At 43.0% G+C, this 16056-nt stretch overlaps 1 protein-coding gene across 1 annotated transcript in view; it reads right to left on the bottom strand.

Annotated features, from left to right (window-relative positions):
- LOC118373653 (6-phosphofructo-2-kinase/fructose-2,6-bisphosphatase-like) overlaps positions 1-16056 on the bottom strand; it is a 37798-nt gene that overhangs the window by 19998 nt on the left and 1744 nt on the right. Inside the window, exons 3-5 of the mRNA XM_052460059.1 lie at positions 10530-10626; positions 10296-10362; positions 9039-9113 (exon numbers count right to left, since the gene is read on the bottom strand). Coding sequence (XP_052316019.1) covers positions 9039-9113; positions 10296-10362; positions 10530-10626 — 239 coding nt within the window. The remainder of the gene's footprint in view (positions 1-9038; positions 9114-10295; positions 10363-10529; positions 10627-16056) is intronic.

The raw sequence follows: 16056 nt of genomic DNA, 5'->3' as shown, positions 1-16056 counted from the left end.
TGGGGTGGGTGCAGTGCTATCACAGCGCTCGGGTACGCCACAAAAACTCCGCCCCTGCGCTTTATTTTTGAGGAAGCTTAGTCCAGCGGAGCCGGGAGGACCGGGAGTTGTTAGCGGTAGTCAGGGCTCTGAAGGTGTGGAGACACTTTCTCATCTGGACCGACGACCAAAATCTGGAGTATATTCGGGCAGCTAGGAGACTGAACCCACGTCAGGCAAGGTGGGCCATGTTCTTCACCCGATTCCGGTTTACTCTGTCATATAGACCGGGCTCCCAGAACGTAAAGGCTGACGCACTGTCCCGCCTTCATGACACGGAGGATCGGTCCACCGAGCCTACTCCCATCCTACCCGCCTCGAGGCTGATGGCACCAGTGGTATGGGAGGTGAACTTGGACATCGAGCGGGCGTTACGGGCTGAGCCCGTGCCTCCTCAGTGGGTGGGTGGAAGTATGTGCTGCCTGGTGTCCGGAACCAACTGATTCAGTGGGCTCACACTCTACCGTAGATTTTCTGACCGATCTCCCCCCGTCTCAGGGGAAAACTACGGTTTTGGGTATTGTGGATCGGTTCTCTAAGTCCTGCCGTCTCCTCCCGTTGCCCGGTCTCCCTACAGCCCTACAGACTGAGGAGGCATTATTCGCATACGTCTTCTGGCACTACGGGGTGCCGGAGGACATCGTCTCTGATCGGGGTCCCCAGTTCACGTCCCGGGTATGGAGGGCGTTCATGGAGCGTCTGGTGGGGAGCTGGGTACCGGTGGGGGACATTTTAGATCCGTCAATGTTGAGGGATTTCCATCGCCTCTATCCGGATCACCCTGCGCCTTGCCCTCCGGGTCGCCTTCGAGGCCAGTGTCGACGCGCTGCGGGAGCCACGCATCGGGGGTACTGTCACGACTCCTTTCCGAAGGTGGCTCCCCTTCCTGTTCGGGTGGCGCTCGTCGTCACCGGCCTACTAGCTGCCACTGATCTTTTCCTCCCCCTCCTTGTCTGTTTATTAGTTACACCGATTGTTAATTAGGCTTATTAGATGGGCTTTAGTAGCCAGCCGCCCCGCCTGCTGGGTGTGCGGGATTGTTTTATGTGTACTCTTTGTACACTCATGTATGTCACGGTTGTTCGTGTACGTGAGCTGTTTTTGGGGACTGTTTAGTTCTCCTGTGTTTTGGGGCATTTGTTTTGAGTGGCGTCTGTTTTCACCTGGTCGGTGTATAAAGAAGTAGCCTACTCTGAACTCTCTGTCTCCTGCGTCTGACTCCTTCCTCCACTACACCCCGGGCATTACAATAACAGTCATGGGAGTTACCGTCCACCCTCTGCTAAGAAATGTGTGCTAATAGAGCTCACAGACTTAATAGCCTCCTTTTCAGCCTCTGAAGTGTTAATCATTGGGGACTTTAACATTGCCTGTGGAAACCATGACTATGAATGTTTAAAAGATTTGTGTGTTAATTTAAATCTTACCCAGTTAATTAATTAACCCATGCGTCCAAATCTGAAGGACCCAATCAGCCTTGATTGAACTTACAGTACCAGTCAAAAGTTTGAACATATCTACTCATTCAAGGGTTTTTCTTTATTTTATTATATTTTCTACATTGTAGAATAACTGTGAAGACATCAAAACTACGAAATAACACATATGGAATCATGTAGTAACCAAAGATTTTAGATTTGCACACTCTTGGCATTCTCTCAACCAGCTTCATGAGGTAGTCACCTGGAATGCATTTCAATTAACAGGTGTGCCTTGTTAAAAGTTAATTTGTGGAATTTATTGCGTTTTAAATGCATTTGAGCCAATCAGTTGTGTTGTGACAAGGTAAGGGGGGTAATACAGAAGTCCATATTATGACAAGAACACCTCAAATAAGCAAAGAGAAACGATAGTCCATCATTACTTTAAAACATGGCCAGTCAATCCGGAAAATGTTATGACATTTTAAAGTTTCTCCAAGTGCAGTCGCAAAAACCATCAAGCTCTATGATGAAACTGGCTCTCATGAGGACCACCACAGGAAATGAAGACCCAGAGTTACCGCTGCTGCAGAGGATAAGTTCATTTGAGTTACCAGCCCACATCTCAACATCAATCAGGCCTTCATGGTAAAATTGCTGCAAAGAAACCACTACTAAAGGACACCAATAATATGAAGAGACTTGCTTGGGCCAAGAAACCTGAGCAATGAACATTAGACCAGAGTTAAAAATAGGTCTAACCCTTGGTGTACACTGGAGCTAGCCAAAGTTATATGCAATATAAATGCTGTTTGGGCCAGAACTGGATTTACACACTCAAACCCCGATTAGCAATATTTTAGGAGATTGAGAAATCTGTGTGTGAAACTAATAATAATAATAATAATATATGCCATTTAGCTGACGCTTTTATCCAAAGCGACTTACAGTCATGTGTGCATACATTCTACGTATGGGTGGTCCCGGGAATCGAACCCACTACCCTGGCGTTACAAGCGCCATGCTCTACCAACTGAGCTACAGAAGGACCACAAACTAGTTAGAAAAGCTAAATCTGATTTATTTGATTACCTATCTGATTATGCAGGGAATTCGGCCAAATTCGGGAAAAGTGTTAAATCTCTGAAGGGTCTCATCAAATTAATCTTGTCTTTGGCACCATTACTGATAAAATGTATATAATTAATGCATTTGATCACAATTCTATTTCCGCGGGCTCTATATTTGTCTCAGTTTTTAAGCCAACTCACCTTAAGTGTAGTCTGGATATTAACCTTTTATAACTAGGGGGCGGAATTTTCATTTTTGGATGAAAAATATTCCCGTTTTAAACGTGATATTTTGACACGACAAGATGCTCTACTAAGCATATATAGCTTTGGATAGAAAACACTCTGACGTTTTCCAAAACTGCAAAGATATTGTCTGTGAGTGCAACAGAACTGATGTTACAGGCGAAACCCAGATAAAAATCCAACCAGGAAGTGCCCCATTTTTCAAAGCCCTGCATGCCAATGACTCCTTATATGGCTGTGAATGAGCTACGAATGAGCTTACGCTTTCTACATATTCCCCAAGGTGTCTACAGCATTGTGACATCTTTTTACGCATTTATGTTGAAGAATAGCCGTAAGGGACCACATTTAGCAAGTGGTCACATGACGGCTCCCGCAGAAAATCTTGCGTAAAGTACACAAGTAGCCATTTTTCCAATCGCTTCTTATGAGAAACCAATTGTCCCGACGGATATTTTATCAAATAGATATGTGGAAAACACCTTGAGGATTGATTCTAAACAACGTTTGCCATGTTTCTGTCGATATTATGGAGCTAATTTGGAAAAAAGTTTGGCGTTGTAGTGACTGCATTTTCCGGTCGATTTCTCAGCCAAACGTGAAGAACAAACGGAGCTATTTCGCCAACAAAAATAATATTTTTGGAAAAAAGGAACATTTACTATTTAACTGGGAGTCTCCTGAGTGAAAAACATCTGAAGTTCTTCAAAGGTAAATTATTTAATTTGATTGCTTTTCTTATTTTCGTGAAAATGTTGCCTGCTGGTAGCAGAGCCATAGCATTATGCCATGATAAACTTACACAAATGCTTGTCTAGCGTTAGCTGTGAAGCATATTTTGAAAATCTGAGATGACAGTGTGATTAACAAAAGGCTAAGCTGTGTCTCAATATATTTCATTTGTGATTTTCATGAATAGGAAGATTTTCTAGGAAGATTTATGCTAATTAGTTTGAGGCTACGTTACGCTCCCGCATGCGGGTAGTTAATGGAGGTAATTTGCTGAAAGACGCTGAAACTGTTGGTCTGGATATTAATGGAGGTAATTTGTTGAAAATGAAAATGTTGTTCTGGTATTTTCTTTCATGCAATTCCATGTTTGATTTTCTCTCCCCGATTGCGTGGTGTCCAATTGGTAGTTACAGTCTTGTCCCATCGCTGCAACTCCCGTAAGGACTCGGGAGAGGTGAAGGTCGAGAGCCGAAACGCGACCCAGCCTAGCTGCACTGCTTCTTTACACAATTGCTGCCTCAGTAACTCACATTTTAAATTTGACATTGTCTTCAGGAATTATTCCCAAAGCATGGAGATATGCTGTTGACACTCTTTGACAATTACCGACCAATTTCTAAGCTTCCTTGTCCAGCTAAGATTCTTGAGTCATCGGTAAATGTGCAGATTTGTTATTTTTTGACTGATACATGTATTTTCATTGTGAACCAATCAGGATTTAGACCAGGGCATAGCACTATTACAGCCACCACATTAGTTGTGAATGACCTTGTCAATGCTTTGTATGCTCAAATGAGTTGTGCTGCTTTGTTTATAGACCTGTCTAAGGCCTTTGATACTGTTGATCATTATATTTTGTTGAAGAAACTGTCATCGATAGGCCTTGGCTCTATCGCATGTTCTTGGCTTCGTGACTATCTTAGAGACAGAACTATTGTGTTCTTCAAGTACATAAAGGTGTTCCACAGGGATCAGTATTTGAACCTGTTCTTTTTACGATTTACATAAATGCGAATGGTCAAAAATTGTGATCTTTATTTGTATGCAGATGACACTATTACCTATACAATTGCTCAGACTGCTGATTTAGCTATGTCAAATCAAAATCAAATCCAATTTTATTTGTCACATACACATGGTTAGCAGATGTTAATGCGAGTGTAGCGAAATGCTTGTGCTTCTAGTTCCGACAATGCAGTAATAACCAACAAGTAATCTAACTAACAATTCCAAAACTACTGTCTTATACACAGTGTAAGGGGATAAAGAATATGTACATAAAGATATATGAATGAGTGATGGTACAGAGCATCATAGGCAAGATACATGTGTGAGTGGACCAATTCAGTTTGTCTGTGATGTGTATGCCGAGGAACTTAACTTACTACCCTCTCCACTACTGTTCCATCGATGTGGATAGGGGGGTGTTCCCTCTGCTGTTTCCTGAAGTCCACAATCATCTCCTTAGTTCTGTTGACGTTGAGTGTGAGATTATTTTCCTGACACCACACTCCGAGGGCCCTCACCTCCTCCCTGTAGGCCGTCTCGTCGTTGTTGGTAATCAAGCCTACCACTATTGTGGCGTCCGCAAACTTGATGATTGAGTTGGAGGCGTGCGTGGCCACGCAGTCGTGGGTGAACAGGGAGTACAGGAGAGGGCTCAGAACGCACCCTTGTGGGGCCCCAGTGTTGACGATCAGCGGGGTGGAGATGTTGTTGCCTACCCTCACCACCTGGGGGCGGCCCGTCAGGAAGTCCAGTACCCAGTTGCACAGGGCGGGGTCGAGACCCAGGGTCTCGAGCTTGATGACGAGCTTGGAGGGTACTATGGTGTTGAATGCCGAGCTGTAGTTGATGAACAGCATTCTCACATAGGTATTCCTCTTGTCCAGATGGGTTAGGGCAGTGTGCAGTGTGGTTGAGATTGCATCGTCTGTGGACCTATTTGGGCGGTAAGCAAATTGGAGTGGGTCTAGGGTGTCAGGTAGGGTGGAGGTGATATGGTCCTTGACTAGTCTCTCAAAGCACTTCATGATGACGGAAGTGAGTGCTACGGGGAGGTAGTCGTTAACCTCTTGCTCCTACCTGGCACGCAGGCGTCCCATCTAGAGCTCTGGAAATGCAAATGCGCTACGCTAAATGCTAATAGTATTAGTTAAAACTCAAACGTTCATTAAAATACACATGCAGGGTATTGAATTAAAGCTACACTCGTTGTGAATCCAGGCAACAAGTCAGATTTTTAAAATACTTTTCGGCGAAAGCATGAGAAGCTATTATCTGATAGCATGTAACACCCCAAAAGACCCGCGAGGGGACGTAAAAACAAAATAATTAGCATATTCGGCGCTACACAAACCGCACAATAAAATATAAAACATTCATTACCTTTGACCATCTTCTTTGTTGGCACTCCTAGATGTCCCATAATCACTATTGGGTCTTTTTTTCGATTAAATCGGTCCATATATAGCCTAGATATCGTTCTATGTAGACTGTGTGATAAACGAAAAAAAATAGCGTTTCATAACGTAACGTCATTTTTTAAAATTCAAAAAGTCGACGATAAACTTTCACAAAACACTTCGAAATACTTTTGTAATGCAACTTTAGGTATTAGTACACGTTAATAAGCGATAAAATTCATCAGGAGGCGATGTAATTTCTAAAGATGTCCGTGTCGAAAAAATGTCTTGGAGAGAGCTCGACCAAAACATCCGGTCGGAGACCGGAGGGAATCGGTTCCCTTGTGTCGGTTTGACCAAGAATCAAAGCTGAATCAAATGACAAGACTTTAAGCTCAGTTACCTTAGCTTTCTTGGGAACAGGAACAATGGTGGCCCTCTTGAAGCATGTGGGAACAGCAGACTGGTGTAGGGATTGATTGAATATGTCCGTAAACACACCGGCCAGCTGGGCTGCGCATGCTCTGAGGGCGCGGCTGGGGATGCCATCTGGGCCTGCAGCCTTGCGAGGGTTAACACGTTTAAATGTTTTACTCACCTCGGCTGCAGTGAAGGAGAGTCCGCATGTTTTCGTTGCAGGCCGTGTCAGAGACACTGTATTGTCCTCAAAGCGGGCAAAAAAGTTATTTAGTCTGCCTGGGAGCAAGACATCCTGGTCCGTGACTGGGCTGGTTTTCTTCTTGTAGTCCATGATTGACTGTAGACCCTGCCACATGCCTCTTGTGTCTGAGCCGTTGAATTGAGATTCTACTTTCTCTCTATACTGACGCTTAGCTTGTTTGATAGCCTTGCGGAGGGAATAGCTGCACTGTTTGTATTCGGTCATGTTACCAGTCACCTTGCCCTGATTAAAAGCAATGGTTTGCGCTTTCAGTTTCACGTGGATGCTGCCATCGATCCGTGGTTTCTGGTTATGGAATGTTTTAATCGTTGCTATGGGAACGACATCTTCAACGCACGTTCTAATGAACTCGCACACCGAATCAGCGTATTCGTCAATGTTGTTATCTGACGCAATACGAAACATATCCCAGTCCACGTGATGGAAGCAGTCTTGGAGTGTGGAATCAGCTTGGTCGGACCAGCGTTGGACAGACCTCAGCATGGGAGCCTCCCGTTTTAGTTTCTGTCTGTAGGCAGGGATCAACAAAATGGAGTCGTGGTCAGCTTTTCCGAAAGGAGGGCGGGGCAGTGCCTTATATGCGTCGCGGAAGTTAGAGTAACAATGATCCACGGTTTTTCCGGCCCTGGTTGCGCAATCGATATGCTGATACAATTTAGGGAGTCTTGTTTTCAGATTAGCCTTGTTAAAATCCCCAGCTATAATGAATGCAGCCTCAGGATGTATGGATTCCAGTTTGCAAAGAGTCAAATAAAGTTCATTCAGAGCCATCGATGTGTCTGCTTGGGGGGGGGATATATACGGCTGTGATTATAATCGAAGAGAATTATCTTGGTAGATAATGCGGTCGACATTTGATTGTGAGGAATTCTAAATCAGGTGAACAGAAGGATTTGAGTTTCTGTATGCTTCTTTGATCACACCACGTCTCGTTAGCCATAAGGCATACGCCCCCGCCCCTCTTCTTACCAGAAATATGTTTGTTTCTGTCGGCGCGATGCGTGGAGAAACCCGCTGGCTGCACCGCCTCCGATAGCGTCTCTCCAGTGAGCCATGTTTCCGTGAAGCAAAGAACGTTACAGTCTCTGATGTCCCTCTGGAATGCTACCCTTGCTCGGATTTCATCAACCTTGTTGTCAAGAGACTGGACATTGGCGAGAAGAATGCTAGGGAGTGGTGCACGATGTGCCCGTCTCCGGAGTCTGACCAGAAGACCGCCTCGTTTCCCTCTTTTACGGAGTCGTTTTTTTGGGTCGCCGCATGGGATCCATTCCGTTGTCCTGGTTGAAAGGCAGAACACAGGATCTGCGTCGCGAAAATCATATTCTTGGTCGTACTGATGGTGAGTTGACGCTGATCTTATATTCAGTAGTTCTTCTCGACTGTATGTAAGGAAACCTAAGATGACCTAAGATGACCTGGGGTACTAATGTAAGAAATAACACGTAAAAAAAACAAAAAACTGCATAGTTTCCTAGGAACGCGAAGCGAGGCGGCCATCTCTGTCGGCGCCGGAACCCTGTCAAGATTACAGTCTGATTTTGCAGTTGTTCAGGAAGCCTTTACGAATGTAAAGCTTGTACTTAATACAGGAAAAACTAAATACATTCTGTTTTCAAAGTCTTGTAAAAGTATCCGTTGGGTTGCATCTTCAATCAAATCAAATCAAATGTTATTGGTCACATGCACGTGTTTAGCAGATGTTATTGCAGGTGTAGCGAAATGCTTGTGCTTCTAGCTCTGACAGTGCAGTAATATCTAACAAGTAATATCTAACAGTTTCACAACATATACCCAAAATGCATGTAAATCTAAGTAAGGAATGGATAGAAAATATATACATGTATGTCAGAGCGGCATTGGACTAAGATACAGTGGCATAGTAGTACAGTAAATATACATATGAGATGGGTGATGCAATATTTACAAACAATTAAAGTGACTAAGAATCCGTAGAATAGCACTGTACTCTATACTGTACATATGAAATGGGTGATGCAATATGTAAACACAATTTAAAAGTGACTAAGATCTGTTTTGCCACCAAGTACTAAGTCATGTTTTGCAGAGGGGTCAAATACTTATTTCCCTCATTAAAATGCAAATCAATTTATAACATTTTTGACATGCGTTTTTCTGGATTTTTTTGTTGTTATTCTGTCTCTGAACAAATAAACCTACCATTAAAATTATAGACTGATCATTTCTTTGTCAGTGGGCAAATGTACAAAATCAGCAGGGGATCAAGTACTTTTTCCCCTCACTGTATTTGTGTGTGTGCTGATGTGACTGTTGTTCCCAGGGCATGTTTGTGAAAGAGACCTAGGTCTCAATGTGTCTCCCTGGTTAATTCACAGCTACACAAACACAGCTACTCACACAGCCTCACAGAAAGCGACGCACACACAGCTAAATACACACACAGCTACACACTCCATCTGACCTTGTATCCGTTCTCCTTGGCGAAGCTGAGAATGACTTCTCTACGTTCTATAGTGGTGTTGGTGGCATCAAACACCTGAGGGCATGTACATCATACTAGTTCATCTAAATTCAAACTGGTTCAAATAGATCACAGGTGTTAAAATCGTTCCTTTAAGCCCTCCATGGAATGAGTTTGGCACCCCTGATATACACCATACTGGTTCATACAGTATAATGTAGGTTCATATACATCATAGTGCTTAATATATATCAGTGATGGGCAACTGGCATTTTGTAGGCCTGCTGATAATCCCCCCGATCACAATTTTTTTTTTTACCCAGTCGGGGTCTCAACTTACTGTTGAGCATTAGAATAGGTGCAATTTCCAAATTTGTTTGTGCATCAGCATTTTTTCTCAATGACTGACTCAATGAGTCAATCAATTAGTAAGCAATTTTTTTTAGATTGGTAAGTTAGTCTAGCCAGCTATCTAAACTTGAAGTAATCATGGTCGAATTACTGAATGTAAAATAAAAAACTGAAAACATTTCTCTCCAGCCTACGGCAAAATGTGTAGAATCACAGGAAATTTGCTGTAAAGCTGTACATTTTCTCTCTTTAAAAATAAGTAGAATTGCATGAAATGTTATATAAAATTGCTCAATCTTATCTCCGCTGTCAAGAGGGGGGCCGCTAAAATGTTTTGCTTGCAAGGTGGGGTGGGACCCCAAAAAAATTTAACTTAGGATCCACACAAGCAATGTACACACTGCATGTGTGGGTATGGATGTCGGTACGCAGACCCGCTAACCACTGCGACCCCTTATGATGAGTTCAGAGTTTTTGTGACCCCCACCCCCATCAAAGTTGCCCATCCCTGATATAGGTTAATATTGCTTTATACTAGTTCATACAGTATGTATTCGTATTGGTTCATATACATTGGAGTTTGGAATGATTGAAACCCTTGTTAAAGATGAGCAAAAATTACTGTATAAAATCGAATAATGTTGGTCTCCCCTAAGATCTCGCCTAATGTGTTCTCCATTCTCATAAAACATTTTAGAAAAAGGCTCAGTGCCGTTATCCTCGCAAGGTCAGGTATTAAAATGTATTGAACACAGGGTTCCAATCATTTTGACCCCTACCTTTTTGTAAAAATATACATTACTTGTTAAACCATATCTCTCTCTCTGAGGGATTGTATTAGCATAAAACAATATAGTTTCATGAAGATCCCATATTGCTTCATAGGATTCCATGGTGGTTACTCACTGCCACCTGTCCTTGTTCCTGCATGAAGTAGGCACACACATCCTTCAGAGCCGCAATGGCACAGGCCCTACACACCCGCACGCACGAGCACAGACACAAACACACACAGTGAGCTTGCATCATACTCTTAGGACAGACTAATTCATATTCAAACAGGCTGTCTGGTCGGTTCATACTCATAACAGGCTCTCATTAGTTTATACTCTAATAACAGGCTTTGTGATTGGTTCATACTTGCGTATCTTCATGGCCTCTTGGTTGTCAGGTCTAAAGAACTCATAGCTCTTATAGGACTGGGTCGCATCCCGCCGGTATTGACCTACATTAAAGACTGGAGAGGACAGGACCACACACACACACACACACACACACATTTTATGTTGTGTTTTTTTTTTACCATTATTTTAATCAGGTAGGTTGACTGAGAACACATTCTCATTTTCAGCAATGACTTGGAGAATACTTACAGGGGAGAAGTGGGGGGATGAATGAGCCAATTGGAAGCTGGGGATGATTAGGGCTAGATTGGGAATTTAGCCAGGACACCAGGGTTAACACCCCTATGATATGTGCCATGGGATCTTTAGTGATCACAGAGTCAAGACACCCGTTTAACATCCCATCTGAAAGACTGCACCCTATACACTGTAATGTCCCCAATCACTGCCCTGGGGCATTGGAATATTTTTGGGGGACCAAAGGAAAGAGTAGCTCCTACTGGCCCTCCAAAACAACTTCCATCCAGGGAAGTAAATCCCACAAGAGGGCTAATGGAATCATATTGCAAATGTACAAAACATCACCAATCACGGCGTGGCCTTTTCTCCTAAACGGAAAAGACTTTGAAAACACAACTTGGTGAGCATAGGTTTGGCATAATGGGCAGTTGGCCCCGAACAAGATGGGGTCGAGGCCTCAAAGGTTTTTGAGTTATGGCCATTTTTCCAGGATCAAAGGTCAAAAATTAAAATAGAGCAATAATTTTTCAGCTTCACGTAAATGAACCTACGATGTGGCATTAACCCTTCACAGTTAAAAGGTGTTTACATCAAACAGTTTTCAATGACTTCTCTCCCCATAGGAATACATTGCCTGCTCCCCTAAGTTCAGCCTGAAGCCTACGTGGGTTATGAATGTCTTATGAAACTGTCTTCGATGACAATCCATCAGGCCACTATGAGGTCTACCTGTGTTGATTCTATGCTTCCTGGAGCAACTGGAAGTGGTAAAAACAAACCAGCAGTTTGTGATAAATAGTGCATTTAACCCTGTTTAAATCAGTCAGTTCTTAACGTAAACACTTCAAACTCAGGATTCTGTAAAGGCATATACCAGTCAGGATATGTCTTTACTTATAGCTTCCTGTGCCAACCGGAAGTGCCTTAAATGGTGTCATAGGGGCTGTTTTGAAGGGTTAAAAAGGTCAGATCTTATCATAACTTCATGTGTGATTAAGCAACCCCCATGAACTGTAAATCAGTCATGTCTCCCATAAAATTTCCAAGAAAAACTCACACACACACAGCTAGGACAGAGGGACACAGTGTGGTGCGTAGACAGACAGTGCCTGCAATAGTTAACTAGGTTCGAACTAAAAAATAATCGTCAGACCTAGAGTTCTGAAACGTTAAAAACCTGTTCTTGACCTCAGGTTGATAGTGCGTGGTGAGTTGCGTGGCTCTAGAAGGTTCTCGTACCGAGAAACAGCCTCGTACATTTGCAACATCTTCAATTCATTTGGACCATTACGAAAATGATGACATTTTGAAATGTCCCAGAGTCGCAAGACTAAGTGCACTGAAACCGGCTCGGCCCATAGAGACGGACCCTAACGTTTCTGTCTGATAGCTCATTCAAGAACCCCGTAGCAAGGAATGGAAAAAAGTGGATTTTCAGCACCATTATGGTCTTGCTCGGGCACCGAATGACCTATCAAGCCGAAACTCGGGATTTGGGGTCGCCTCACATTGGCCTACACATAATGTCAGAACTGGACCCGCAGCTAGAATGTATAACTATGTGTTTCACGTTTTTATTATGTTTTAAACTAACGCCGCTGTGAATTATGGGCCTTCTCTGAAATATGTGATAGTTGGCTTCTAAACAAGTTGGAAAAAGTGGGTGTGGTGTCAGTTTTGTATCAGTTTGGTGTCAGAATGACATCTAATTGACTGATGGACGGTGACTTGCTGGCTGACTTTTGTCCATTTGCAATATGTTTAAACAGTGAGGTACCATCACCAAAATGACATTCTGAAATCAACACCAATGAGCGATGGAGAGGAACCAGAAACACTGCCCGGCCATCCCGAGTTCATCATACCAGTCAATTTCGCATTTCTGCAGTATTTTTGAGCATGACAAATTCGTGATGGTAAATGCCAATCGAAACATATCGCAAACCCACACCAGCCGGACCTGGTCCCACCTGTCCATAAACTTTACCACAGGGTTACCCCCATCCCAAGGGCTTACCACTATCCTGGTGGTCAGTTCCCCAAGGCAGCCCATTTCATTGCCTTCCCCAAGTTGCCCTCAGCAAAGGATACCGCTGATCTCATGATTACCCATGTCTTTCGACTACACGGACTTCCCTACATAACGCATGAAAATCATCAGCAGGGTCGCCTAGTGGTTAGAGCATTGGACTAGTAACCGGAAGGTTGCAAGTTCAAATCCCCAGAGCTTACAAGGTACAAATCTGTTGTTCTGCCCCTGAACAGGCAGTGAACCCACTGTTCCTAGGCCATCATTGAAAATAAGAATTTGTTCTTAACTGACTTGCCTAGTTAAAATAGGGCAAATGGATGGTCCCTAACTAGATATCCGCAGGTGCTATTTAAAATAGGCCGACGGCCTCAGGTCATCCCCCACCCAAGGCCTGGTCTTCCAGGAAGTCAAAAAGGAACGTTTCCAAGACACTTGGTTTCCAAGATATACATGCATTTATTTTTAGATTTTTTTTTACTGTACTGGAAAATTCCACCAGATGGCGACTGACTGTATATGGCAAATTTACATTCATAACCAAATGGACATGGCCATTTCTTGTAAATGGAACAGACTTCAAAGATGAATAATCACAAGACTTAGGTGCATTAAAACCTCCTCGGTCCATAGAGATGGACCATACACTTTTCAGTCCGATAGCCCTTTTAGCAACACCTGAAAAAAGTGTATTTTCAGCACAAATTAAGGTCGCTGCTCGGGCTCCAAAAGACCTATCGAGCCGAAACTCGTTATTTGGTGTCGCCTCAGCTAGACCTACACATAATGTCAGAACTGGACCCGGAGCTGGAATGTAACTACGTGTTATACGCTTTTATTATGGTTTTAACAGAAGGCGCTGTGATTTTTGGGCCGGCTCTGAAATATGTGATAGCTGGCTTCTAAACGAGTTGGACATATAGTTTGACACATGCATGTGTCAAAATATATGAGGATAACAAGGATAACATGGGTTTACAGGTTATGCTCTAACTCTGCTTCTGTGCAGGCAATTTTCAAAATGTATTTTCCACATGTTCAGGGTCACATGTACCTCTACAGAACAACATGAAAATATTGAATGGTCCCCTTCATATCCTAAAGAGGAAATATGAACTTTACCATCAAATAAGGATGAAATCAACAAATGGGCAGGCTAAAATCATCACTGAAAGGGAAACAAATTACATCACCATAGGCTCTAGGCCGTGCCGAGGTCAACGAGGTGCCCCACTTGACCATAGCTCATGGTCAGACCTAAATTTGAGGTGCTTTTGGGTGACAGAGGTAGAACCGTTGAGGTTAGACACACAATTCAACCTTAGAAACATTCCTAAGACTACCCCTGACCATGTGGAATTAACCCATAACAGTGAAAACAGGGAGTATTTATTCTAACAGTTGACATTGACATCTCTCCCAATAGGAATACATTGCCTGCTGCCCTAACTTCAACCTGATGACTATGTGGGTTAAGGTTGCCATATCAATCTGTCTTCAATTTGATTTGATTTGAAACTTCCTGGAGTAACCGGCAGTTGTTAAATTTACCCCCAAAAAAAAAAATATATTTAACTACAGTTAGTGAAAACACTGCATTCAACTCTCTGTAAATTAGTAAAGACTTGAAACTCAGGATTCTGTACAAGGGTGTCTCAATGAGGATATGTATTTACTCTTAAATTCGGGTCTTAGGGGCAGTGTCTATTTCCAAAAAGTTTAAAAAGTTTAAACAGGGATTTACCATCACCAAATGGACAGGCTGAAATCAACACCAACACCATGGTAAATGCCCATAGTAAAGTATTGCTAATGGACAGTGTACATTTCCAATACATTTAATTCGGAAATTAGGTGATGACCTAATGGGCAGGCTGAAATCAACACAAACGAGCTATGGAGAGGAACCACTATCACTGCTAGGCCATCCCGAGTTAAACGAGCAATTGGGCATTTCAGAAATATATTAGAGCATGTCTAATTTGTGACGGTAAATTCCCATTGTAATGTATTGCTAATGGACAGTGTCCAATACACATAATACATTACCAGTCTTAACATGTTATACTGCAGGTGGAGTGTCCATTGCCAATATATTGCTATTGGACAGTATCCGTTACACATATGCTATATTGTCAGTGTGAACATGCTCTTCTGCAAGTCGACAGTATCTATTGACAACGTACGTATATCGATAAGGACTTCCTATTATGAAATGGACATGCGGAATCAACACCAACAAGAAATTCTGACTTCCTATGACTTCCTGTGAACAAACATGACAAATAAACCTTCTAGGTTAAGTCAGGGTTTAACATAGTGATATATACATAATTTGGTGAGTATATAGACCATCTCAACATTATAAATGCCATTTGCACATGGTTCACTGACTTTTGCGTTCGGAAGCCGACTTCCTATGGTCATACATGGCAAATGGACTTAACATTCTGATTAAGTACTTTCAATATTTATATTTCCTTTGCAATTTGGACATGGTTCTGTTACTATGGTGTTTGGAACCTTACTACCTATGATCATATATGGTAAATGGACAAAACATAGGCCTTATGGACAAACTCGCATAAAATAAAACAAATCTATGTCCATACGGTTTCTACATATGCATAATTGATCCATAGTGCATTTTTTACGAGGTTTTAAAATTTTGTAAAATATTGAAGATTTTACCCTTGAGACCTAACTTTCAGATCATTTCACATACATACCTACTGTGGAGCGCCTTTTGGATTTTTGGTTTATAACACGTGGCATTTGACATGTTCCACTTGCAATATGTTTGACCAACTGCCACCCAATTGAGTGGTATTTTCAATTGTGTATACGGTTGGCTCAATGCCAATAAGATGCCGTTCATTTTTGTCGCACAGTATTGGAAAACCTTCTGCTCCCTGTTGGGGGCATAGGTGATTCTCTCCTCGGGATTCCACCCACAGTAGAATGGGTAAACGGAGCGGGCCAACCAGGAGCTGGAAAAGTTCCTCCGCTGTTTCGTCTCCAGCCAGGCCAGCAACTGGAGAAAGTTCCTCGTCTGGGTGGAGTATGCTCACAACACACTGCGGAACTCATCCACTGGACTGTCGCCGTTCGAATGACGGTTCGGGTTTGGCCCCCCCGTATCCATAACAAGAGGCTGAAACTGGGGTGCCATCAACCGAGGCGTTCATTTGATGAGGTCGCAACACCTGGATCAGTGCGCGATCCTCCTTGCTCCGCTCCTCTGCCCGACACCAACACCAGGAAAACCAGCACC

Source organism: Oncorhynchus keta, chromosome 13, assembly GCF_023373465.1.
Source record: "Oncorhynchus keta strain PuntledgeMale-10-30-2019 chromosome 13, Oket_V2, whole genome shotgun sequence".
Classification (NCBI taxonomy): Eukaryota; Metazoa; Chordata; class Actinopteri; order Salmoniformes; family Salmonidae; genus Oncorhynchus; species Oncorhynchus keta.
The sequence above is the reverse complement of the archived record's forward strand: the minus strand, read 5'-3'. Positions and strand labels throughout refer to the sequence as shown.